We start from the raw sequence: 27406 nt of genomic DNA on the forward strand, positions 1-27406 counted from the left end.
AAAATAATTATGTTGTAATCTTTTTCAAGTATGGCTTCGTAACCGATTAATATCTGCTGGATATCCGCTGGGTTCTCAGCCATACTGGAAAACGTTACATGTTTAGCATCGTATTATAGACAATTTTCTATTAATATTAATATAAAAGTCTGTATATCTGTTTGTCTGTTTGTGTGTACCGAAGGATCTCGCTAACCACTGAAGCGACCAGGCTCTCCTTCTCATAGGTCCCGGGAAGGATTATAACTATTTTGGGGGAGGGTACCACCACACAACCTAGAAAAAAATTACCCCCTCCAAAAATTTTTTTTTAACTTTTTCTTTTATAATCTGAAATAAGAAATTAGGTTATCAAATTCGACTCTCCCCTCCTCAAGCGCCCCTAGAGACCTCTAGGGGCTTATCCGCTAGTTAAGAGGTATTGAAATAAAAAAACAAGGATAAGACAATAGAGTTTCTGTGGATCAAAATTATTGGTCCAAAAGTTTGGACTATAGAGACTAGTTTTAACCAAATTAAAAAAAATACACAAAAATTTTGGGCTTGATAATAAGATAACGTAGTTGTAAAACTTTGGGTACTAGTGTAAATTACAGTCCAATTTTACCACCTTCACTGATTATAAGACTCTTGTATACCTAACAAAAATTTAATATAAAAAACATAAAATTTAGAAGTTTTTTCTTTGGATCTGGAAAAAAAAATTTTAAGATTAAATTATAATATTTATTATTATGATATACAAGAACAATAATTGGTGCTTTTCAGTAGGTAATGTTGTTTTAAGTTTTTGTAACTTTAATTTTTTCAAAAAAAGAAGAGGCATCAGTTTTGATTTTCTTTACATTTTCACACCAGAATAAAAAAAATTGAACGATAAATTAAATATATCCCCAACGATGATAAACAAAATAAAGTATAAACCCTACTGTATTTTTGAGTTATTGGTTCAAAAGCAACCAAGCAAAATTCAACTAAAGTTTATGAGCCATCGAATAAGAGTACGTGGTTATAAAACTTTGGGTACTAGTGCAATTTACAGCCCAATATCCCCTCCCCTCTGTGGATTCTGTAAGACTGGCCGATAAAGTATTAATTGTAATAGCTATGCTACGAAAAAAACTATTGCATGATAGATGAATAAGATAATATTGTATAAGTTTCCTGATCCATAATAGATTAATAACTTATTTATCAAGTCGTATTATAGACAACTTTCCGCGGTCTTTAAAATGAAAAATTGTAAGTTTTGTTAGCACCAAGGCCTGAGCTAGCAAAACTTTTTTTATTATAATACACGTGGAAATTTGTCTGTAATACGATGCTATACATGATTTTTTAGTGGCTAAGAACTGGTTCTAATCCAGCGTATATACATCGGTTTCGAAGCCATACTGGAAAAATCCTTCATATCCAATAAGGTTAAATATCATTTCCACATAATGGCGTATTTGATACAATAACCGCGCGACTACAAAATGTCGAATATTTAAAGACACTAAAAGCTGTATCTACATCTGCCATGCCAGATGCGTGATATCAATATTAAGATTAGGAGAAATCCATTGGCTTAAAAGAGACCTAACTAATTACCATGCACAGTTAGGACATTCATACAAAGGTTATGCAATCAAAGAGTTGGTTGCCTACAAATCAGATCTGCCAACAATGATAATCACAAAATAAACAAATCTGTCAAAATGGTACACAATTTTAGAGGAGTTTAAGAAGTAAGGTATTTGACGATAAATGCTCCAATTATGACAAACATAATTGAAATAACATTTTGACTAGTATTTTTTGTTTCGTTTTTTAGCCGAGGAGCAAAAATATTTCTGCGAAAGTCATATCACCGCATCCAATACAAAATGTGATGCATGGTATTACATTTTTATCAACTTGTATCTTTTCCCTTTCTAATATATTTATTCATTATAAGCAGGACAAAATAAGGTCCCATTTTTTCAATTTTAGTTTTAAAAGTAAAAAACTTAGGTTTTAATTTCTATAGGCGATTTTTTTTTGGAATGGTGGTGGTACCTTCCTCTAAAATTGTAAAGGGAACCTATCGGTTAGCAAGATTAACTTCGGTACACACTATCAGACATAATGGGGTGTCCCGAGGTGGATTCTTAAAAAAAATTTGCCCCACTAATCGCTTAGTGGGGCAAAATTGTTTTCGTGAAAAATCCACCAAAATCACAATTAAAAATCTACAAAAATTAAACAAAATCATAGAAGGGTTATTAACATAAGATTTTATTTAATTGTTGTAGATTTTTTATGTGATTTTGGAGGATTTTTTACAAAAACAATTTTGCCCCACTAATCGATTAGTGGGGCAAATTTTTTTTAAGAATCCACCTCTGGTCTAAGCGGGTACGTTTTTTGTATTTTTGCGTTTTATTCAAAGCATGTGGTTTTGTCAAACAAGCCATTTATTCAGATATTAAGTTTCTCGAGAGTCACTTCTGACAGACTGACGGGTTCACTAACAGACCATCATTAAAAGGCAGCTTTGTTAAAATATTTTCCACGTGAATTTTAATTTATAGTACTGCTACGTCAAGAATACCTGATGCTATAAATAAATAATCGATAAATTGAATTTATCATCAAATGCTAGCCTTTAGTCAAACTGCATGTTATCAAATAATAAATTAAAACACAAAAGCGCAGCCTATTTATATTTGTTAATTCGTATGTACCTCTGTTTGATTTGAGGGAGGGGGCATTGGAATGCAAATAAAATTTGAACCCAAAGATGTATATTATTCTTTGGCTTAAAAACGTTGGGTACTTTTTTGTTAAGAGTTTTGACTAGATTTCATTTTTAAGAAAACTTGTCTCTTCCCGCATTTCCAAAGCACAAAGACAAATTCTATAGCTCAGAGCTATAATGAAAACGGGCCAATTGAAGGGTAAAAGATAGAGGGTAAAATCTACCTCCTCATCAAAAAGATAAAAAGCAACTAAGAGAGACCAGAAGCTTTTATTGAATGGAAATATACAGAAAAAACTTCAGATGTTTATCCTAAATAGCCACTAGGAAATTTCCATTTAAGCTAACAACATTCTTTTTTAAATCAGTCAATAAGAAAAAATTTCGACTGTGTCAGCTGATTTTGGGAATCTAGGTAAGAAAAGTCTTTTTAAAGTATTTTCTACATTTTCTTGTTGGGGCCATTTTTGAACCTTTGAAAATAAAGGTACAAAGAGCAAATATAATAATAAACTTGGAGTATATTTGATAATGCTTCAATACATTTAACCAAAGGAGGGAGGGGACATTGGGCTCTTTATTACATTTACACTAGTCCCCAAACTTTTATAATAACGTTTTCTTATACGTTGGCTCAACAACTTTGAGGACATTTATTGACTTATAATTGGTTGGATCATTAACATGAGTGTCCAAATGTTTCAACCACTAATTGTAAAGTTAATTTTGTGCATCATCTTTGAGGATGTATGTCTATTTATCGGTCATTGTCTTATCTCTGCATTTTATTACAATCCATGGAAAACTATAGGTTTTAAGCTAGGTAGCTAATACTGTGCTTAATAATAATATGAGCATTTAGTTTACATTTAAAAGGGAGTTTAATTGGGGAAAAAAGTAAAGGCAAATATACTTTTTTTAAAGGAGGGATATAAGGAAGTGACATTCAAGGATAAAGAAGGGGGGAAGTTTTGACATATTTGCGTAAACAGTGAGTATAGGTTTTATCTTTAAACTGAGAGGATAGGTTCTGCAGGCCTCCAGGTACAAGAGCTGCAGGCCTCCAGTTGGTCTCTGGACAGGTAAAAATAAAAATAATTTTTTTTGAAGAGATCTTTTTTCTTCAAATATGTAAATAACATTTAAAAATATGCATATTTTGTTGTATAAAATGATCTCTAACGTTTCAACAGCAAAAAAATTATCCTGATTTTTGCCTGTCCAGAGACCACCTGGAGGCCTGCAGCTCCTGAACCTGGAGGCCTATCCAAAAACTCTTAAAACTTGGGAAAATTTATCATATAAGAATGATTTTAGCCCTAATAACATATCCTCTGAGTCCAAAGTTAAAGCCTATACTCACTGTTTACGCAAATGTGTCAAAACTTCCCCCCCTCTTAATCTTCATATAATGCCTTTTTTAAAACCATATACAGGGTGCGCCACATAAATCTGGACTTTTTTTAAACGGCCATAGCGCCAAAACTACTTGACCAATCAGGACGTTTGACCCCACTATAAAAAGCTTAGGGTAAGGGGGGGGAAATTTCGTTTTTTTTTCGGTTTTTTTGAAAAAAAATGGGGTAAATATTAATATTTTCAAATGAAACCAAGACCAGTAGAAAGCTTACGGAAAGGACTATCAGGTCCTAAAAGGACATTATCCTAGGACTTTTAGAAGTTGGCCGAAATTGACCGCAAAAAAGTTACCGATATTTCCCCACCACCGGGGGAAATATCGGTAATTTTTTTCAACCTAAAAAAAATCGATGAAAAACGGCCAAACGGCCAGTCAAACATAAATAATCATAATTAGTATAGGTTATAGGGATTATCCACAAAAAGTTTCATAATGATCGGACTATTCCTTCTATGTTAAAAATGAATTTTTTTGAAAGACGCGAATTTTCGATTTTTTTTTTCGAAATTTTTTTTTTAAAAAACTTAAAATTAATATAAGAAAAAAACGTATTTTATTACTATTTAGGCCTGATCCTAAAAAAGCTCACATTGAACTATAGATTTAGCCCAAAAAACATGAAAATTGATTAAAAATTGACCTCAAAAATTGAATTTGAAGCAAAAGTGTCATCTTTGCAAAAAATCTTGACTACATTTTAACCTTAAAAAAATCAATGAAAAAAGGCCAAACGACCAAACAAGCGTAATAAATCATAATTAGTATAGGTGATTGGGATTAACCACAAAAAAATTCATAAAGATCAGACTATTCCTCCTATGTCAAAAATATTTTTTTTTCAAAGGACCAGAAATTTTGATTTTTTCCTCGCAAAATTTTGATTCAAAAAATAAAATTAATTTTTTTTTTGTTTTTTATCTGTTCTATTCATTTTTAGGCCTAATTCTTAAAAAGTCCATATGGAATAATAGATTTGACAAAAGAAAACATGAAAACATGACCTTAAAAGTTGAATTTTAATTTCTTTTGAAATTACCGATTTTTCCCCCGGCGCCAACTTTGGTCATTTTTGAAAAAAATATTAACCCGATTTTAAAGCTCTCAACGGATTTGGAAAAAGCGGGCAATTTCTAGTTCAAAAAGTTTTTCAGATCAGCTCTAGGTCTTATCAATTTTTGTGTAGGTCGATCTTTACACACCTACTAAAAAATTTTTGGAAAAAAAAAATTTTTCGTCCGACTTTGAGACCCAATAAGTACCCTTAATATTAATCTCACAAAAAATTCATTTTATACTTTTTTGTAGGCAATTTAATAAGGAACAAATTTGCTGTTATGTTTTTTTCTGTCATTTGAAAGGAACATGGAGAAAAAGGTCATTTAATGAAGGTAGGTCGAAATTACCGAGAATAGCCCCTTACCGAAACTTCCCCCCCCTTACCCTAGGTAATGAGCTTTTTGCCCATGAAAATTTTTTGACGATGGAGGACGTGTACGGTGAGCTGGCCGCGCATATGTTCAACAAGGCAGATTCGAATTGCGCAGATAAATTATCGTGGATTTATGACTTGGGCCTTCTAAATCTGACCTCAGCCCATCTGTAGGTGAGATGGACTAATGAAACTTGCTGGATATACTATCAGATACCTAGTGAAAACACTAGAAAAGACTAGAGCTATCTATCCCAGCTGACTTTGCTGTAGTACCCCGACAAAGTGGATCGTGGTAGATTTTAAGATGTCAAAAACGTCAAAAATCCTGAAAATTTCTCGGTTCCTGACTTCAGGGGCCCATATGGAACCTTGAAACTCGTTTTAGACTATGTATTGCGCTGATAACCCTATCTTAATCTTCGTGCCATTTTTAAATAGGTATAAAACGTTGTTCTAGCTTAACTGTGGCCCAAATGAGAGCCGCCGTGTCAAAGGGTAACTTTAAAAATTGGTTAATTTGGATCCTGCTGTTACTCACTCCTTAAGGAGATGTGGCTTCCCAGCAGCCCCAATCTTAATCCAATGGACTTTTGGGCCTGGAGCGCCATTAAAGCATGAACCAATAGACGCGCCTATACCAAAAAGACCTCTGTCATTGCTCCTATCATGGAGAACTTCGCCTGCTTTAAAAGGGACATGGTGACCAGGGTCGGCGGGCAGTTCAGGGGGCGGGTAGAGGCGGTGATTGAGGCTGGGGGCGATTTTATTAAATAATCTAATAATCATATACCTAGGTTGCTTCCCAGTTTTTAAAATTCAATAAAATCTTAAAAATTGATGATTTTATTTTTATTTGTTATAAATAAGAAAAAGTCCGGATTTATGTGGTGCACCCTGTAAATGTTCGCGTATCTTATTTATATCAATACATATTTTATTATAAATATATGATATAAACGATTGCCTTTAAATTAACATAAAATATCGAATTGTATTTATAGAAAGATAAGGGGCAGATGGTTACAACTTTGTACTGTTTAAAAAAGTGAAGATTTTCCATAATTCGGGTCAGCCCGTCCACCTATCCGTAACTGATAGTCCTTATCGTTCTTTAAGATGTCACAATTGTCTTATCGATTTCATATTTTGCATGATGATTCCTATAACAGTTAGATACGATTTAGGAAGCATAGCACCTCTATAATCCTTACGTACTTTCAAAACATGCGGATTTCCAATTTTTTTACAACAACTTTTTATATGATATTATTAACTAACCTATTCATCTTACAATTCAAATAATGGTTTCTAGAACAACAAATTGCAATATTATGAGCGTAGGTAACATATCTAAAATCGAATATGTCCTTTAACAATATCCTGTATAATAAACCCCCATACAATCGAATCACATTTACATGATTTATACAAAAATATGACCATCTACCTATAACCAACAAGCCCTTATATAAGTTGATAATGGTATGTTAAAGAATAATTTACCAATATTTATCTTATGTAAAAAGTACAATATTGCTTATGCAATTGCAATGAAAATTGTTTGAATAAAATGTTTATTTAGAAATATGCAAAAAAAAAAGACAATAGACGATAATTAGATGTGCATCCCAAATTATGTTAAAACAAATTAAAATGATAACCAATCCCGAAGTTTTTTGGGCAACGAATTGAAAAATGTAGCTATAAAACTTTGAGTACCAATGTCCCCATCCTCACCGAAAAAAGAGATAACAAATGATAAGCATAAATTCTTTTAAAATTCTACTGAAAACCTGCGATACAAAGTTGCAAGAACATTGAAGGAAACCAATTTTTAACCGACAGACAGACGGACAAAACAATGTAAAATTAGATGCGCATATGTCATGGGTATTTTCACTTATAATTTTAGCTGTCTATCTACAATTACAGTCGAGATTAATCACATTTCCCAAATAGCATTACGGACTGACTGAAGGACGGAGACACAAAGTGAATTATAGAGTAGCTTCGCTACTAACAACTCAACGATAACTAAACTTACATAGATTGATCCGTTCCATGCTTCGTTTTCTGGTGAGACAGGTCTGTAACCTTACTATACGGGTCTCTTTCACTGCAGATATCAACTCAGGACCTGAAAATAATGGATATATTATTACTTGGATGTTACACAATAAATACTTTAATGAGGTGAAACTAGCACCCCTTAACCCCATCTTCTTCCTTCCTAATAGATGAACGAACTTACCAATAAATCAGGTCCATATTAGCAAGCAAAACATTGACGACAAATTTTCCCTGTGTCAATACATCCACATATTCTATATCCATTATCGCAAAAGTAAAAAAAACTTTACAGGTCTGTTGCGGTAGTGATGGTCTACCATTGGTGATCCTACGTTTGGTGATTTCACACAATGTACCATGTTAAGCACCGCCAATCCCCCTCTTTTTATTTATAAAAGAATTGTAAATAAAGGGAAGGTTATGTTTCTCCTGCACATTTATTTCCAAATTATGGAGATGGGGGGTTTCGTGCTCCACAAGAACTTTGTGTAAAACCATCCTACAATTTATTTTTGAAAGTATTTTTACAATATTCATATAAAAGCAAATATCCCAACCATACCTTTGACAATGTATGAAAGATACTAAAAGGATATAAAGAAAGAAGATTATTTATATACTTTCATAAACTCACACTAACAAGCAAAAGTAACCTTACACGTTAAGCCTCTAATTGGCCTATTTTCCATTATTTTACTAGAATAATTTGTTGCATAAGTAGCGCAGCAATTATAAAACGATAGGGTCATCTTTACAGCGACCTAGCTCTTACATCCTAAGTATTATAATAGGAATCGCAAGGGATATGACAATGGGCGAAAAATTGATGAAAATTATTAGATATTACTAGCATGGGTCCTACCAATCAAAATAAAGTATAAGTACTCAAAGTTGTTGACCCAGCGTATAAGATAACTTGGCTATAAAACTTTAGGTACCAGTGTGATTTACAGTCCCACCATGATAATCATATTATGCAATCAAACACCTAACAGAAAAACAACCCTTTAATTGCATGACGTTTGTCTGAAAGGTCCTTAATTAACATGGTTTGGAGTAGTGTCTGTTTAAGGCCATTCCACATACTTTTAACTAATGATTTCACACTTACGACAAAAAAGCAACATACAGACGAATCATTGTAGAGTAGCAACGCATATCTATCAATTTAATGAAAACTAGGAAAAACTAATTGTAATATTAGAAAGTACAATTATCATCTTTTGATTGGACAATTAGGACAATTTTTGTTAGAAGGCTTTAATGGGTTTGTACTTTATATGTTAACCTGCAGCTAAGCCCCTAGAGGCCTCAAGTGACACTTTAAATATCTAATTTGAGAAATATTTTGTATGATAAGATTAGCTGTTTATTATTAATTTTATTTATGTTCCTTCTACACTATTTTATTTATGTTCCTTCTATCGATTTTTCTTGGGAGGGTGGTGGTACCCTCCCCAAAAATTAAATAGTTATAAACCTTCCCAGGACCTATGAGAAGCTACACTGTAAAGTGGAACCAAATAGGTTCAGTGGTTAGCAAGATCCTGTTACTTTTTACTACTAGAGGCCTCTAGGGGCACTTTAAGGAATGGGGGGAGGGGAGGTAAGGGTAAAGGAGATTTTTCTAGAGATGATTTCTCTTCGGAGGGTAGAGATGCCCTTTCCCAAAATCTTTAGAAAAAAAACTTTTCTGGACTTCAGAATGTAAAAGTAGGATAAATAAAAAAAATATTTTTCAGAAGAAAAATCCGCTAAAACGAGTTAGACACTAAATTCTAGAATACATCTTATTTAATTTTCATTGATTTCCTAAAAAGTATATAATAAAAACTTTGTATGCCCTGCTCTAATATTTGTTTATCAGAATTTTTATTCCTTCCCAATAGTAAAAAGTAATTAGATCCAGTAATCATGAAAGGCCAATCTAATTTTTGGACGTTCTGCCAAAATAACTAAAGTACTTTATAAAGTAGGTAGCATTCATTAATATTGGATATCTACATGTCTTTAATGGATGGGGGGTGTTTTATCTGAAGAAAACTATTTCGCTTTTTCACAATTCCGACAGTAAAAAAGAATATATTAGGTATGCTCTTTTATGATTTTTGCTGTAAATAAAAAAAAATAATTTTTTGTTTTTAACAACCTTTTACGTAATTGTTTATTAGTCTGTCTTGTCAATTTAAGATTCCTTTAAGGATTACATTTGGTATTTTAATATCATATACCTAAATTTATATAAGGTTTTTTGGAGACTTTTTAAAATGGCGTTTTATTATTCATGTAAGGATGATTTTATTTTAGTAGCACAGCAATAAGAAGCTAATACATCCTATTATATAAAGTAGTAAGGTTTTTTTTAAATTAAGATTTCAATAACTACTGAACCGATTGAATTATACATTTAAGGAAAGCTTCTAAAAGGTCCTGGGATTGTTTTTGGCTATATCGTTAAAATATTTGATTGTTTGAATGGTTTTAAGCCATTTGTCTACTTTTCCGTACCACAACCTATACTAAGCCCTTAGATGCTAAGGGCGCAACGGCTAGTATGAAAAAGAAAGGAACACATAAACAATTTTTTTGCTTATTTTTCAAAATAAATCTTTTCATTGTCCATATTAGAATATTTAATTAAATTAGAAGCATTATTGAATGACAGAATTTTTCTCAAGGTTTCGCTGTAATGGATGTTGTCGACTTTAAAAAAATCTAAATAAGAGTTAACCTTGTTGATATACATTTTATAACCAACTAAAACGTTGTAAATTTTTTACTAATTTTGTCAAAATAGAAATCTAAACAACGCCCAAAAATTCCACAAAATAACTTTCACATGAAAATATGTAAAAGATATTTCGTTGATTGATTTTTTTTTTAAACTCGATTTTACTAGATAAATTTCTGATAAGAAGGGGATGGGCGGATGTGACACTTTTGAAACAATTTAATAATGCGGTTTCAAAGTGTATAATCGAGCAACCCCCATTATTACTTCAGAACAGCTTAGGTTAGGTTATATGGGGGACTTGTAAGCCCCGCAGGTTTATGGTAATACAATAGAAAAAACTAACCTCTAACCCTTATTTTCAAGTCATTATAAAAATAGAGGGGATTTTTCAGTGCTCAATAGACATTTTGGGGGAATTTGTGTTTAAAGTATGACTGGATTTTACATGGCAGTTGCTTTATTATAGTTAAATACGGAACTATGAAGAAACTGCGAAAAAACTGATACTGCCGCCGATAACACCGCAAAGTCACCATAAAATAAAATAAATAACCTGTTAGTACTGCGCAATTTATTGACACAAGTGTCCTTGTTTCAAAATACTTATCTTCTATTCTTAAGGTTGAAAAAGTGAGCGATGAAAGACTAATGTTTCCTTTAATTAATTCTTTTTCTTCACATTGACTAATTGAACAAAATTGTAGAAGGTTTTTTCTTACTCCTAATTGATATAATTTTCTATCTATTCATTCTTTTAAGTAAAATATCATTAGAGGGGTGGGGTTAAATAACTGTATGTCCACACCCTAAGGAGTGAGGACCAATGCCAACTTTCAATTGGGTCTTTAAATAATAGCCAATAGCGTCGGAAGTATTTAAACAGTTAAGTCGCAACAAAAGAGAAGAAAGCTATTTGCTAGCAGACGAAAAAGGTCCCAACATAGGATCCAGGTATTTATCTGGATTATATAACAATACTTTTACATTATTACATGATTTTCACAGGAAAAATTAGGCAAAGGTAATGATATACAGGGCGTTTCAAAAAAAAAACTGCGTTTTCCAAATTTGGGAAACAACCATTAGGAGTACAAAAAAAATAAGGGTTTTTTTTAATGCAACCATCTCGTAATCAGTGAGCAAATGGCACTTAGAATTCGAATTTTGATGGGAGTTTTGGAGTAGAAAAGAGTATTATGTGGAGATAGGTTTCGTGACTAATTTGCAATATAGATATCCAAAAAATGGCAAAACGGCTGAGCTGCCAGCCGTTAGCCGTTACTTTTCAAACTTTTTGTTCGATTTAGGGAAAATAGACCTACCAAGGATTACTCATGCAAAATTTTAGATGGAAATTCGAATTCTAAGTGCCATTTGCTCACTGATTACGAGATGGTTGCATTAAAAACCCCCCCTTATATGTCAATATTCTCTATAAAAATATGCATCAAAATTGTTACAGGTGTTTTTTAATATCTCTAAAAATAATGGCGCATTTTAAAGCATAAATATTTCAAAAGATGCGTATGATGCTTTTTTCTGGTAGAATTTTGTGCCTTAAGGTTGGTTTTCAAAAATTTATTCACTTGAAAACAACATCTTAATACGGCCAATACAATTTTCCACCAATTACACTAAAAATTTCATTTAAAATTCCCTCACTGAAAACAAATATTCAGTTTTTCTTTTTGTATACTTAAGAAACATGACCTTAAAAATTGCTCATGTTCGTAAATCCCCACCCCTCATTTATTCCTATAATTCTTTAATTTAATTGACAGGTTAAGATATAAACTCATAATTTATCCATAATTTGTAATTAAATGCTTTGATAAAAAAAATTCAAACTTCAATAACTTTTTTGTCTTTAGAGATTTTTTTGTCAAATAAAAAGGAGTTTTTTTCTTTTTACTATAACCTACGTTATTAAAGAACATTCTTTTACTGCAAATGCATCACAATCAAGAAATGTGAAAAATGACAAATTGCAGTTTCTTAAAAATGCTTTTGTGAGGAGCTAAAAAGCATTTTACCTTTAAAACTCATTAAGGTACTTTTCTTATACCTTTTTCTAAATTAATATTGCAATTCTACGATTTTTTTATACATAATATAAGAGTTATTTTAATTTTTCTTGCACAACATTTTTCACATAAAGCATTTTTAGAAACTATGTACCTATCATAGAGGCCGTATTTTTAGAGATAATGAAAAAAACCTGTTATAAATTTGATGTACTTTTTTACAGAGAATGAGGACATATAATCGTTTTTTCTGTATTCCTTCTGGTTGTGTCAGAAAAACGGAAAACGCAGTTTTTTTCTGAAACACCATGTATAATATGTCTAAATTACGATGGTTGTAAGTAATAAGTTAGTAGTCAAGTTGAAAAATACTTTAAAGTTCATATTACATAGAATATGAGTCAGAACCCATAAAAAATGTAGACTTGTTTAAAATGAGCGTCATAGATTCCTAAATTGTTTAGGTTATTCCTTTTCAACTTTTTGACAGTCTTACAAGTATTTTCAAAAACGGCCAAAACTTGAAACAGCAAAATCCGTTTTGGTGAGATTTTTTAGCGGATTGTCAGGGAGAAGGTGAAGGTTTCGAGTCCCAATACAAACCACATTTTAATTAAGGACGACATTTGTTAAGTCAAGAGTTACAAACATCATAAAAGTGGGGTTAATATCTTGGCCCATTAACAGACAGTTCAATAAATAATTACAGCGAAATGACATGTAAACGAATTATTGGTTATTACTCTGCAAATGCCAACCTCCCTTTGTTTAGAAGTTATCAGTAATCAGTAAATTCAAGATATATTTGAATTATTAGTTTTTCTTATCAATAAGAATTTCAATGAGTATGGTTTTGCTGTTTTCGAGAAAATCTGTTTAATATTTGTACAAAAACTGTTATGTTTATTTTAAACAATAAATCATAAACTTTCTTATATTTCAATTATAAATCCTGTAACATAAAAAGAAGTAATGTTTTTAATTTCACTATAAAGCTAATGATCTTGAAAGATTGACTGGTCTAACTGGTTTTTGGTTTTGAGCTATTTTTAAACCACTTTCATCCAACCCTTTCAAATTCATATATATATTCTTAGGTAAATACTTTAATTTAGTGTACTTTTTATCCATTTCTACTAAATTGTACATCCTACATACTTAATAAAAGACTTTTACTCATATTTCCCTAAAATGACACATTTCAAAATACACTTTTTTTTAGATTTTATGGGTATTGCCTCATACAAAAATGTATCTTGTATGTGTGTATATGAAAATTGATACATCGCTTGCTATTTTAAGATATGGGATAATATAGTAGAGGAGGAAAATAAGAATATACGTTAACAAAATTAGTTTTTTTTTGAGATTTCCTATTTTTTTTTCCTTCTAATACCAGAGAAATTATAAAACTTGGAAATGGAACTAAAGAAAGCAAGAATAACAACATTATATTACTCAGCAAAAATTAAAACAATTAGTATATTAAATGCTTTTTAATTAGAAAAGGGAATTTAAGAATCGCAATTGGTGATAAAATCTAGCTGATAATGTTTCTTAGTCAGGGGAATCTTCCCAAAAAATCATATGTCTATCTCTAATTAAGAAATTCGTTACTTAATGGCCAACGAAGACTTCCGTTCAAAGCAATTGAGAACGAATTAATTTTTCTATAGTTCTTATATTTTTTCCTGTGTTACTTTTCCACATATCCCTTAATTTAAATAAAATGTGTAAATATTTAAATGATTTTGTACATCTTCAATGCACAAAAAGAAGTATTATGTAATGAAAAGTTTAAATTGTAAAAATATTTCTAAACATTTTGAACACAAATTCATTAGATAAAAATTTATTAAAATGCTAAGGTGGATTCTTAAAAAACTTTTTGGCTCACTTCCTCACTAAAGTTAGTGAGGTTCGCTAAATATTTTTGTGAAAAATCCTCCAAAATCGCATTAAAAATGTAGAAAATTAAACAAAACCTTATGCTAATAACTCTTGCATGATTTTATTTCATTTTTGTAGATTTTTTATGCGATTTTATAGGATTTTTCACAAATGTTCTTAGAGAGCCTCACCAATTTTAGTGAGTCAGTGAGCCAAAGAGTTTTTTAAGAATCCACTCTGAACTATGGATTTATTAAATTATTAGGTTAAGAAATGATAAGTAAACATTTTAACCTTTCTACATTAAACAAATCATGAAAGAATTGTCTTATAAAGCTCAAAATATTTGTTTTTAAAAGTCAATGGACAAACTTACAGACTAATGAAAAGAGTTAAAAAGTAGCTGCGGTTCTAAAAATGACTTACTGTATGTCGACATTTTTCTGTTGTCCAAATTCTTGTCCGCTGTTGATTTCAATACCGTACAAGTGTACGGCGGCTGCTGGCTGTTTATGACCACCAGCTGACTGTGGCTGTCTGTAGGGGGAAGGCAGTGGCAAGTTCTTGGGGGTAAATTGTACTTTTTTATAACTTGTAACTTATTATTAATTCGGGTAGGTAGGTAGGTACGGTTTGTGGATAACTTACAGTTATGGGTAGGGGTAGGGTTGTTAAGTATTGGTTGGTAGGTGCACTTAGTATCTTGAATAGGTTGTAGGGTAGGTAGGTAGGTTAGTTTGCACTTACAGTGTGCGCTTCTGTTGTTGTTGTCTTCGAGGTAGCAAAGGCTGAAACAATAATACATTATTAATTCAAAAATCAACCTCCCTCAATTTCAGTTTAGTTAACAATTCAATCACACCTGGCTTAAAAACATTTTAGGCAAATAAATTTAATTTGAAAAATTTTTGTAACAAACGTCAGAAAACTAACATGTACTCTATAAGTTTTCCTATGGAAATTTTTTGAAAAGATTTTGCCACTTAAGTTAACTGAGCCGCAAAATAAAAAAATGATATGTGTATATGTTGTATGCAAAACTAATAAAAGCAAGGAAGGCAGCATCCACAGAAATTGTATAAACATAGGACAGGAAAATCTAAGAAAAAAATCTTAAAATTATTCTTTTAATTAATCAGAAGAGTTAATTCAATTTTTAATAAAGATATTTCCTTCTAGCTTACCTAGAGACATAGAATGATCAATAGTCAATACACATATCTTATAAGGGATTATTAGGATCTACCAAGTTTTAAAATTATGTATTTTATCAGTTAAAAGGATGTTTTAACTTGATATTGATGTATAGGATAATGATACATCATTATCTCAAATATTTCCTAGTTAGTTTTCAAGAAGCTATGCTAATAATAGAAGAAATGTATGCGCAACACACAATTGATAACATTTTCCCTCCTTATTTCTAGCTTTTATATCCTAGCAACAGTTTGCACACTAAAAAATCATAAATATTCAAAATTTATCCAAAGTACAATAGATTTCTGAGTATTTTTGATGCTAGTGTGTTAGGATAATTAAAATAATATTTTTCTGAATGTTTCTGGGTATCAGAGATATCATCTCATTTAGTTATGGTGGCAATCATATTAACACATAAGTCTAAAGCAAGGGCATCCAAACGTTTATATTGGGCGGGGGGTCAATCATCCCTTTACCCCCCCCCCCCCATTGGAAAGAAAGAAACAAATCCTTTACCCATGGATAACAAGAATAAATAAAACTATTAAAAAAACAGTATTGGCTTTAAAAACTTATCATACATTAAAAATGACTTTAAGATTGAAAATAATCTGTCAGTACAATCCAAACTTATTGATATGAAGAATGGAAAAATCCATAAAAATTTCTAAATAGATGCATATGTTTGTTAAGAGCTTAAATTGAGCTTTCAACAATCTAAGCAAAAATATATTGCAAAACTATTCTAACAAAATGATTATCAAAATTTCAAACATTTTGATTCAATTATCTTGTTTGTACATGATTTTATTGTCAAATTGTTAAAAAAATTTATTATTTCCATTTAATAAAGAATAATAGTACCCATTAAAACTATCAAGGGCTAAAAAAAAAACATAATTTGACAAAAAAAAGGTGAAAATGAACTAAGACTTGAACTTTGAAAAGAGAATTTGAGAAGTGTACATAAACAAAGCATTTATCCTCCATGATAATTTTCTACTCAAGGATAAAATTATGAGGAATTATGATCTTTTGATAAAATTAATTTTTATTACATTACCAAAATATGTCCATTGTCCTAATACTTGTATTTCCTGGGTGAAAAGAAGTATTTTTAGGTTGATACATCAGATAGATTAGAATAAGTTAAGGCACATTAGAAAAACCTATTTCATAAAAACAATTTTTGTTTCCTTTCCCATGAATATTATCCAACTATCCAGGTATATGAGAGGTATGATAAGAAATACACTTAATTCTTTTAGTAATCTACACTGCACATCTTTTTCCCTTTATATAGTACAAACCAAAAATTAACATAGAAACCAATAAAAAAAAAAATGAAAAGCTTTAAGTAATTTTTTGGGGATTTATGCTCTATTCACTAAGAATGTTTACTCTGTAGGTAATGTATAAGTAATGTGTGTAAAGGGAAAACTTAATGATGTGATATTAACACATATCAATTACTCATTACGTTATGTAGATGAATATACATAGAGATTCTTGGATTAAAAAATATTTTATCATCTAAAAGAACAAAATATTGTAAGGTTTTTATTACCAAATCCAATTAAAATATTGCAAGAATTTATTATAACCTGCATATTTTTAGGCTTATTGTGCAAATTATACTTCTACAGAAATTGGCAATGTTTTAATTTTAAAAAAAATCTAAATATAGAATTCACCAAAAAATATTAGTTGGTTGATGTCAATTTAAGTGTAAATTCCTTTACTGTGTACTTTAATAATATTTCAACCATAGTTTACAACATAAAAAGACCGAATATTTCAATCAAAGTTTACCAAATAAAAAATACCTTTTAATTACTCAATCTAGGTGTGAATAGAATAAATCTATTAGGACAGACCAGGTATTATTTTTGTACTAATTACTTACATCTTTGTATAGGCTGCAGACACACTAATAGTAATAGATCTAGAAGGCATGGACATATTGACAGGGGAAAATTTGTCGTCCATTTAGCTTGTTAATATGGACCTATTTTATTGGTTAGTTTGTTTTTCCAGTAGTGGAGGGTATGAGTTAAAGGGGGCGGATAAGAAAAAAATATATTAGCCAGCTGCGAAAATCACTTTATGAGTGAGTACATGAAAATAAGGTGCAACATCCAAGTAATAATAAATCTGATCTAATAGTGCTTGCTTACAAAAAATATGCTTTCAGCAAGCTTAACTAACAACATAGGTAGAACAGTAAAAATGGATTAATCCCGGTTTTGTTGGCCCTGTAGAGACAAAAGACTCAGATAATAAAACAGGGCACAATTCTTTGATCTTTATTTTCTTTAAATAATTTTTTCAGTATAGCTTAGAACCTGTTTAATTCTCTGATTTAGAACTGTATGTTTAAAGGGAAAGATGTTTGAAAATTTATATTTATTCTATCTAAACTTGTTTCAATTATAGCAAAGTTGTTAAGCACAAAAATACCATACCTAGTACATGAAAAAAAAAGGCAAAGAGATTTAAAAACAAAATAACTCATCTTTTGTTATTTAAAGTTCACCTTTCAAGGAAACAGATATTTCAAAATGTCCCCAAATCTTTTCAAGTCTTTTTAAAAATTCTGGAAAAGGTTGCAAAATGATATGCACGAGCGAAAAAGAGCTTTTTTGCACAAAATATCTAGAAAAATACGTTTTTGCACAATAACAAATAATTGCTTAGACCATTCAGGGGAGGCGGGGGGAGGCTGAATTGGTTTTGACTTGTAAAAGAAAAGAAAATTTGGGTTGTGAATTTTTGTGTGTGTAGTAGGATGGTGGAGGTAGCCTACCTAAAAGAGATAAAAAAGGTTCCCTTTTAAGGTAAATCATATCTATCATTCGAGCAGTTAAACAAGATCTTCCTGTACAAACAATACACAGTCATATATTCTGCCTTTTAAATGGATAGTGGAATATGTTATTGTTTTGAAAGAGTGGAATATTTCAATTGTTATTTCATGGGAATTTTAAAAATAAAATCCGCAAAAAAATATTTTTTTTTGCTGTTTTTAAGAAACCTTATTTTTGAGTAACAAACAATATTCTACTATGTCACAGCCACTCATTTATATATTTTTTCTAGAAAAATCTGGCCTTATTTGGCACAATACCTGGGTACCAGGGTTTCGGATCCGGATCTGGATCCGGATCTGCAAGAATCCGCATATTTTTGAGTCCAAGGATCCGGATCCGGATCCGCAAAAAAATGCGGATCCGGATCCTTAGACTCCAAAAAATGCGGAAAAAATGGAAAAATCTACCTAAATTTATATAAAATCTCAGACATTCTCTTGATGAGAGCCAATCTTTAAGGTTTAGGTTCAGACTTGAAAATTAAAAGTATTTTTGACTTCGAATTAAAGAATCAAATTTTTTTGAAAAATTTGGTCATTTTATTTTTATTGTCAAAGATCCGGATCCGGATCCGCATAAAATCAATGCGGATCCGAAACCCTGCTGGGTACAGAAAAATCATTGGGCGAATTCCTCTCAAAATGCCTAGTCAAGCAAGATACAACCCCCATTCCTCTCCAATTAGGAGGCAAATAGAAAATAAGTTGAGGAGGGAGGGTAGTATTTGACATTAAGCTAGGTTAGGTTATATTGTGTACCTGGTAGGTTCAGAGCACCTCAAAAATTGATCCCGAAGGGTTAGGTACCCCACAGGAGTTTAGAATAACAACCAACCCCTTTTTTTTGAAAAAAAGAGGGAGGGGGGGGGGGGGCTGGTGGTAGTGCTCAACCGGCACTTAATAGAAATTATTACAAATGAGTAATATAACAAATAACTAAAACTTGAATATTTAAAAATACCAATCAAAAACACAAAAATCATATCCTGAAAATCTTTTTACAAGAAATATATTAGGCGATTAAACTAATATTGATTTATTTCGTAATTTTTCCAATATTTCTTATCTTCATTAAGAAATGTAATAAAATACTTTTACGTAAATATACATTTAAAGTGATTAATTAAAAGAAACAAGGATGACAACTATGTTAAGTAACATTGCGAAGACGATTGAGTCCAAAACTATCAAATCAGCATCATTTTTGGTCATTATGAAATCTCAAAACCGGAAGCTAAAACAACAGTACTAGCTAATTTTGAAGTAACTAAATTTTTGGAGTGATGATTCCTCTGACAACAAGGTGCAATAAATTATAAGCAAAGCATCCTTATATTTAAGGCATAAAAATGTAAGTATGTCCAAAAACTGTAACTGCAATTTAATACACATTTTTTAGACTTTTTAACTAATATCCTGCTCATCAAGTTCTTACACTCTACAATTGTTAATGTTCGTTTGTCAAGTACATTTAGGACATCAGCATAATTGACATAATACAGACCCACCTACAATGAATTGTAGAGTTACAACGCCACAAGAAATCTATTTTCGACCACTAAGGATCAAATTAACAGTGAAAATCTTACAATTAGTTTTTATTGGAGTCTTATTCAATTGTTCTTTTCATTCGTATTTTTAAAAGCGAAGCTTTTCTATAAATAGAAAAGGTATGTCCGTACATAACGGTTAGCTATTTCATTTAATTTAGACGTGTTATAATTGCCCTATTGATTCCAAATTCCTTAGGAACGATTTAGAAAGCGTAGCAACTCTTTAACTGTTACCTGAAAGTTGATTTTAATTTTTTGGGGCAACAATTCATTGTAGAGTTTAATTATCCAATTCTGATTTTTGGACAAGAAGATTATTTGTTATGAGCTAAGCATCTCTATAATCAGAACAAAAATGTAAGTATGTCCTTAATCACAATCCTGTATCCATGAAGATGAAATATTGAAACAAGCAACAAAATGGCTCCGCCCCTAAAACTAATTGTATAAAAGGGAAGAGTGTTTTTTAATACCTATACTTAATTATATATAGGTATTTTATTTGTATTGTACTTTATTTTTAGCTTTAAATTGGTTTTAGCTTTTTATGAATGGTATAAAATACATAATACAATATAATTTCCTATGAACTGCGTAAATGCTAGGGAATATACAAATACATAATATTAAGTGCTTTTAAAACCTTTTCCAGAATAGCTTCGAAACCGATTAAAATCTGCAGGATTAGAACCGATTCTCAGTCATACTGAAAAGAATTGTAAATCATATCGTATTACATACAATTTCTCACGAATATAAAAGTATAAATTTAAGATTAAGATCAGCCCCTTGGGGCTAACAAAACTGGTTTTAATCTTGAATTAATATTTTTCATTTAAATATCCGCGGAGGGCTGTCTATAATACGATGTGGTAAATAACTTTCAAGTTTGTATATCCAAATATTATTTTTTTTATGGCCAACCTACTTTAATTTTTAACTATGTAAATGCTACAACATTATTAAAATTTTTCAATTAATCTTCTTTTTTGTTTTTTTATTTTATCACCCAATAAAACAGAAACTTTGTTGAACTATTATTATATTTATACGCCTTGCTTAATGCACTTACTAAAGCAATTACAGCCAGGGATCTAAAGGCATAAGACAATGACCGATAAATTGATGTACAATGTACATCACCAATGATGTTACACAAAATTATCCCTTTTGTAGATTACAATTAGTGGTTGAAACGTTTTACATATACAAATACTTTAAAAGTCCCCAAAATTGTTAAGCCATCGAATAAGAAAACGTTATTATAAAACTTTGGGGACTTGTGTAATAAACCGCCCAATGTCCCCCTCCCTACCTGAATTACAGGACAGAACCCTACTTATTTTCGTTAAAGTGTTTATATAACCCCCCCCCCCCAGAATTAAATATATGCAGAAATCAAGAGGGATAAGACAATGAATGGTAAATTGAAGTAAATATCTAATGATAATAAAAAATTATCATGTAGATTAAAATTATAAATATTAGTTAAAAACTTTGGACACTAATAGTTGGAACTAACCAATCAAACTTAACTATAAGTACCCAAACTTTAAGCAAGCAAATAGATTCAGATAATAATAGTTCAGGGTATCTTAATGGACATACGGACAGACATATTATCCGCGTTAAGGGAAGGGAGGGGGTTGAGGTGTAAAATGTTCAATCCATTTGAAATTTCAGGGAAAATTGTAATAACATTAATCAAAGCAAGAAATTATTGCCTTTGCAAGCTTAGTACAAGAAATAGTGAAACTTTGACAATTTCAGAAGCGTTGCTACCTTATAGTTGTAGCTTATGGTAGGTCTATTAAGTTGGTTTAACGAGGTTAGTAACGAAAAAGTGAAAAAGAGCAGAGAGAGAGGGGACAATGGGCTGTTTATTACACTAGTCCCCAAAGTTTTAATAACGTTTTCAAATTCGTTAGGATAACAACTTTGGGGACTTTTTGAATTTAAATTGGTTGGCTCATTAGATTGAGTGTTCAATCATTTCAACCACTAATTTTAATCTACTTAAGGGGTAATTTTGGGGCATCATAAGGGGCTCATTTCGGAGAACGGGCAAAGTCACAATGTGCTTGAACGTGGAGCTTGAGCTGGTCATAGAAGCTTTACAAAAGTGTCTGAAACAACTCTATGACGCCTAAGTTTAAACTATGTTTAATCAATCAATCAATCAACAAAAAAGGAATATTGCAATACCTTTCAGGGTTTTCTGGAGCACTTTCCTGCTTATATCTATTTCTTTTACTTTGAATTTGTTTCTCTAGCTTTATCACCATCTAAGTTATTATTGGTCAAGGAAAAAAGAATTATTTGCATGTGAAACAAGGATGACAACATCCATAATTTGCATAGCTTCAGGAATGACTTTTGGAGGTTTTAGGCTATTTTTCTGACCTCTCCTGTCCGCCCCTAGAGACTTGTGGTGAAGACAATTGTATAGGTAGTTATAATTTATTATGACAACTAGTTGAGTTATAACATACAAATGCGATAAATTGTTTAGGTCCTGTTAGCAAAAGAACACCAGACAAACTGACAATCGTAAAGACATACCCTAATTGCAGAATAGCTGCGAAAATTGATTATTTCAAATAATTTTTTTCCTTAACCAATTACAGAGCATGTAAGCATGTATCACAAATTTAATCTTTAAATATTTCTTTTAAAACATATCAAATTCTTAAGGAATTCCTTTCCGGTATTGTTAACTTTTTTAGAGGTCTTAAAAAGTGCTCTAGAGGTCAAAAAGGTGTGTAAAAGCGTAGTGTGTAAAGTGTATAGTGTATGTGCACACAAATAATGTGCACACACATACAAACACACACCTCGACACACTAGACCACCTATTACTTGTCAGAGAGACTGTAATACTTTTACTGGGATTTAGTTAGGAATAAAATACACTAAATAAATGTTTTCACAAAAATGTTAATTTCTTTTCAATCTTAAATGCTTTTGAAGTAGCTGAATATGGATTCCACTATTAATTCAAATCCAATTCAAGGAAGCTTTGATTTTGGTATTGAAATGTTTAAGGTTTTTAAGCCCCTATAAGCTACAAGGTGGAAGACACTAAAGACCCAATTTTTTTTTTAGAGTATATATGAGAAAAATATATGGTAATAATAATGTATATAAAATAAGATTTTATACTACTGGAACTAAGGTCTACGAATTTAAAGAAGCTAAATAGTGTATTAATTGATGGTGGGTTTTAAGCTAATTGGCAATACTTAAATATGTACCTAATATTAGAAAAACTGTGTTTCTAAAAAGCCAACTTTGCTAACATGAAATATTGTGTGTATTATAAAAACTTTCACTACTTGAAAGGGTAGAAAGGCAGTGTAGAGAATCAGAGGTAAAGTCAGGAATCTAAAGGGATAAGACAATGGCCGATTTATTGATGCACATCCCCAATAATTACCCCATTATCAAAATTACAATTAGTGATTAGAACGTTTGAACACCCAACTTAATGAACCAACCAATCAAAATTTAACAAAAGTTCCCAAAGTTGTTAAGACAACGAATGAGAAAACATTATTTTAAAAATTTGGAGACTAGTGTAATAAACAGCCCAATTTCCCCTCCCTCCCTGGGTAAAGTATAGAAATTGTTTAGTGTGACTTACCCACTCCACCACTGTCCGTCAGTGTCCTGGGTTACGAAAAAACACTTCACAATATCCCATGAACAAAAAAATGACCCCTCGGAATTCCCCACCCCCTCTAAATACTTCACAATAGAAATTTTTTTTATTACCATAAAGTTAAGTATGTTAGAATAGTCTTTAAAAGGGGATTCCTGTTATTATATGGTATAATACTAGTGAACGCTTAAAAACAATATAATGCTTTTTAGAATATAAACATAACATTGATTTTTTACAATTAAAGACTTATCCTAATTAAATGTTTAAGTAATTCTATAGACGATCAGGACTAACTGAAAGGGATATTGAATGCTAACTAAATGCTTTGACGGGCAAAGATTAGTTTACACCTGTTAGGGGAGATAACACTTTAATGTAATAGATCAATAAATAACTAGGACAATTTTTCCATAAGTAGCGGAGCATTAACATGTTATTAATATATTATCAGCTAAGCAACTAGAGCCCTCTAGGAGCACTTGAGTATAAAGGGTGGGATAAGTAATCATTCCAATTTTATTTTTTTAGTGGAGATTTGGCGTGTGAGGAGTTACCCTAATCAAAAGTAGTTGTCAAGATTCCATGGACCTATATAAAGATTCACTGTAAAGAAGAACCTTATCTTAAGCTAGATACGCAAACTGACATACATCCTGTTAGGTTTAATAAAAGAGTTAATGTAAAACAATATTTGATTAGTAGTTCAGCTGATTTTTAAGATGATTTTTAATATAATTGACTAGGTATTAAACAAAATATTATTTATTTATTAACTGCACAAAAAATCAAATTCTGTAACAAAAAAATCACTTACTTTGCAGTAAATTATTTATTTATATAGTAGCTGGGTTTAAAGTTAATAAAATTGTTAGTTTTTGATAGGGAGTGAATGGCCGAAATGTAAATGATATTGAAACATGAAATAATTTCAACCAAATCAAACTTCCTACCACAAAAACTTTGGATTAATGTTTACACCTAGACGATAGAAAACGTAAATGTAATAGCTCAATTTTAAGTGAAGCTACTCTAAAATTAGGATTTGCCCAACGCCTGAAAAATGCAACTCTGTCTTTTGAAGCATGACAGACAGACAAACGTACCAAGTAAATTATAATGTCAAAGTAACACTAAAAAATGAGCAGTCTATATTTATTAGCAGTCGAGAAAATCACATTTACTCCATAGCGTTATGGAAGGACGGACGGACAAAGTGAATTAAAGAATAGCTTCGCTATTAAAAAGTATAGAGAAGGTACGCTGTTTGTATAAGACGTCCTTGAGTTAATTAAAGCCGCCACCAAGGAGTTGCGAGCATTGCAAAATTCAATTGATGATAACAAAATACATAAAATTCGAGGTGTTTAATGTTTGTTTGTTAGTGTGTGAGTATATGTGTGTGTGTGTGCATTTAGTAAGTATACTGTATCTTGAGCAAAATACTTCATTAAAAGCTTAGCTTCTCTAAAACACTGTTTTTCAAGGCCATTACAAAAAATTTATATAAAAAGAAAATGGAAAATAAAACAAAAATATCAGAGATTAAGAAAGTCTTTTTGGTGTTTTACATGTATACTTATTTACAATTGGTTTAGCTGCGCTCTTGAGAGAGGGGAAGGCGATAAATTTGACCCCCCCCCCCCCTGCTTTAAATTTTAGTTTTAATGGTGAAGGTGTCTTTCTCAAAATAGTTATGAGCCTACCTTGGACCTGCAAGAAGCAATAATGTAAAGGAGAACAACCATTTAGATACCGACAGATAAGATTCGCAGCTAACTGATTAAGTTATACTTGTATCTATTCTAATTTCGTAAGCATTGTAAAAATGTTGTCTTTCTTTATCTGCAGTTATGTAAAGAAATCAGTATTTTAATAAAAACAAGGATAACAACATCCATAAAGGCGAAGCACTGAAACGGTACGACAAACGGTCAGTAACAATTGTACAGTGTCAGAACTGAATAATCAGAATATAAATGAATAAAATTCAAAGCAAAATTGTGAGTAAATTTGTTGAAAAACTTCTTGATACAGGATAATGTTTACGGACATCCTTTCATTTTTAGGACTTGATTATAGAGAGTTGCTTTGCTCATAATACTGTACTTTGTCCCAGGAATCAATATACCAAAAATCAGAACAATCAGATAATTAGATCACATAAAAGGGGGGAGGCGGATGTGCCACTTTTTGAAACCAAAACTAAAAGTCAACAAAGGAACTCAACTAAAAAAAAGAGTTACAGGTCTGAAATTTTGCATGGCAGTTGCTTTATAGGGGTACAATATGGAACTGTGAAGAAACGGCGGCGCAACCGCCGAAAACCGCCGTTTCCCGCCGAAATTTTTTTTTGAAATTTCTCGGCGGTTTTCGGCGGTTGCGCCGCCGTTTCTTCACTTCCAAAGAATCCTAAAGCCGTTGCCCCTCTATATATTCTAAAATTAGTGACTGCGCCGCTAGACTATAGGGGAGGATAGGCAAAAAAAACAAACACTCAAAGACTTTATCATTGAAATTATCCCAAGCCCATAATTGGACCGATATGAAGCTTCCCTAAAGTGGAGATCCCAATCTGCGGGATCCTAATTGACAAATTAAAAGTCTTATCTTTTTGGATGCTTCAAATAACAGCGCTATTATGGACATAATAACGGTTGTTAAAGAACAAGGATGACATCATCCATAAAAGCGAAGCCCTAAAACAGTAGGACAACCGAACATTAACTCTTGTAGAGTGTCAGAGCTGAATAAGGAAAATATAATTGTATAAATGCTAATACAATATTAACATGTCTAAATAAACAAAAAGAGCTAACCGTTACGGACAGAAGGGCCGACCCTTATTATAAAAAAGCTTTGCTTTTAAAAACAGCTTTCATTCATAAATCTTACTATTAACAAATATCTAGTTTTTTTTCTGTATGTTTGTCTACGGAAGTTGTGACGTGTTTTCTGTAAAAACAAATAGTAGAATAGAAATGGATATAGGATATACGTGGATATATTGACAGGGGGAAAATGTCGTTACTTTAGCTTGCTAATATGGACCTTATTTATTGGTCATTTCGTTCAACTAGTAGTAGGGGAGGGGAATAAAGGGGCTGTATGGGGGATATCGAAATTTTAGCCAGCTCCGAGCAATACTATTAGGATGCATGATAATCTGTTGCAACATCCAAGTAATAATATAACGATTAGAATAGAATATAAAAAAAAGATTTAATTTAAGTTTTATCAAGTTATTAAACACAGATAGCAAACACTTTTCTATCTTAACGAGATGAAAATACAATAGCTGCTAATTATAGCGGCTTTGTAAAATGCTTTAAAAGTTGGGAAAGTTTCCTTAATTTGACAGCTATGTAAGATATTTCTACAATAATTTTAAGCAATAATTATCCTTCTCTTTGTCAAAATGTATATTTTTGACGTCATTAGTTAAGGTCTGGAGTTTTTATGTCCACTTGCCTAGGAAATGTTTTAAAAATATGCATAACAAGGATGACAACATTCTTCGAAAATTGACATTCATAAATTGTTATGTAAAAAAAACTAGTTATCACAACCCTAGCCTCTGTGGGGAGATGGGGGTGGAGCAGGAAACGCTTATTAAGATTCTCTGGTAAGTACGACCAATAAGGATCAGTAATTTTAAAGATCTTAAGTTTCAGGCAAAAAAAACCTTACTTCTTAGAAAGCGTAGCAACTCTATAATCATTATAAGACTGTCCTTATGTCCAATTATAACATGTTGATTTATTTACTTTTTTATAGAAAGGGGGGAGGCGGATGTGCCACTTTTTGAAAACTTTGGCGCATTTTTTTCAT

The 27406-nt window shown here is 31.4% G+C and overlaps 1 protein-coding gene across 14 annotated transcripts in view; it reads right to left on the bottom strand.

Moving 5' to 3' along the window:
* The window catches only part of LOC145334560 (lysosome membrane protein 2-like), a 104373-nt gene that overhangs the window by 51121 nt on the left and 25846 nt on the right, over positions 1 to 27406 (bottom strand). For 11 of the 14 annotated variants that reach the window (XM_080180045.1, XM_080180044.1, XM_080180043.1 and 8 more), the window contains exons 1-3: positions 22120 to 22214; positions 14719 to 15080; positions 7619 to 7711 (exon numbers count right to left, since the gene is read on the bottom strand). In XM_080180045.1, the coding sequence (XP_080036171.1) occupies positions 7619 to 7711; positions 14719 to 15080; positions 22120 to 22199 (535 nt within the window). In that variant the 5' untranslated portion in view covers positions 22200 to 22214. Of the gene's footprint in view, positions 1 to 7618; positions 7712 to 14718; positions 15081 to 22119; positions 22215 to 27406 lie in introns of those variants that run through there. The other 3 variants (XM_080180047.1, XM_080180046.1, XM_080180048.1) reach the window with 1 other exon arrangement.

Source organism: Acartia tonsa, chromosome 12, assembly GCF_053477335.1.
Source record: "Acartia tonsa isolate MP-2025a chromosome 12, ASM5347733v1, whole genome shotgun sequence".
NCBI lineage: Eukaryota > Metazoa > Arthropoda > Copepoda > Calanoida > Acartiidae > Acartia > Acartia tonsa.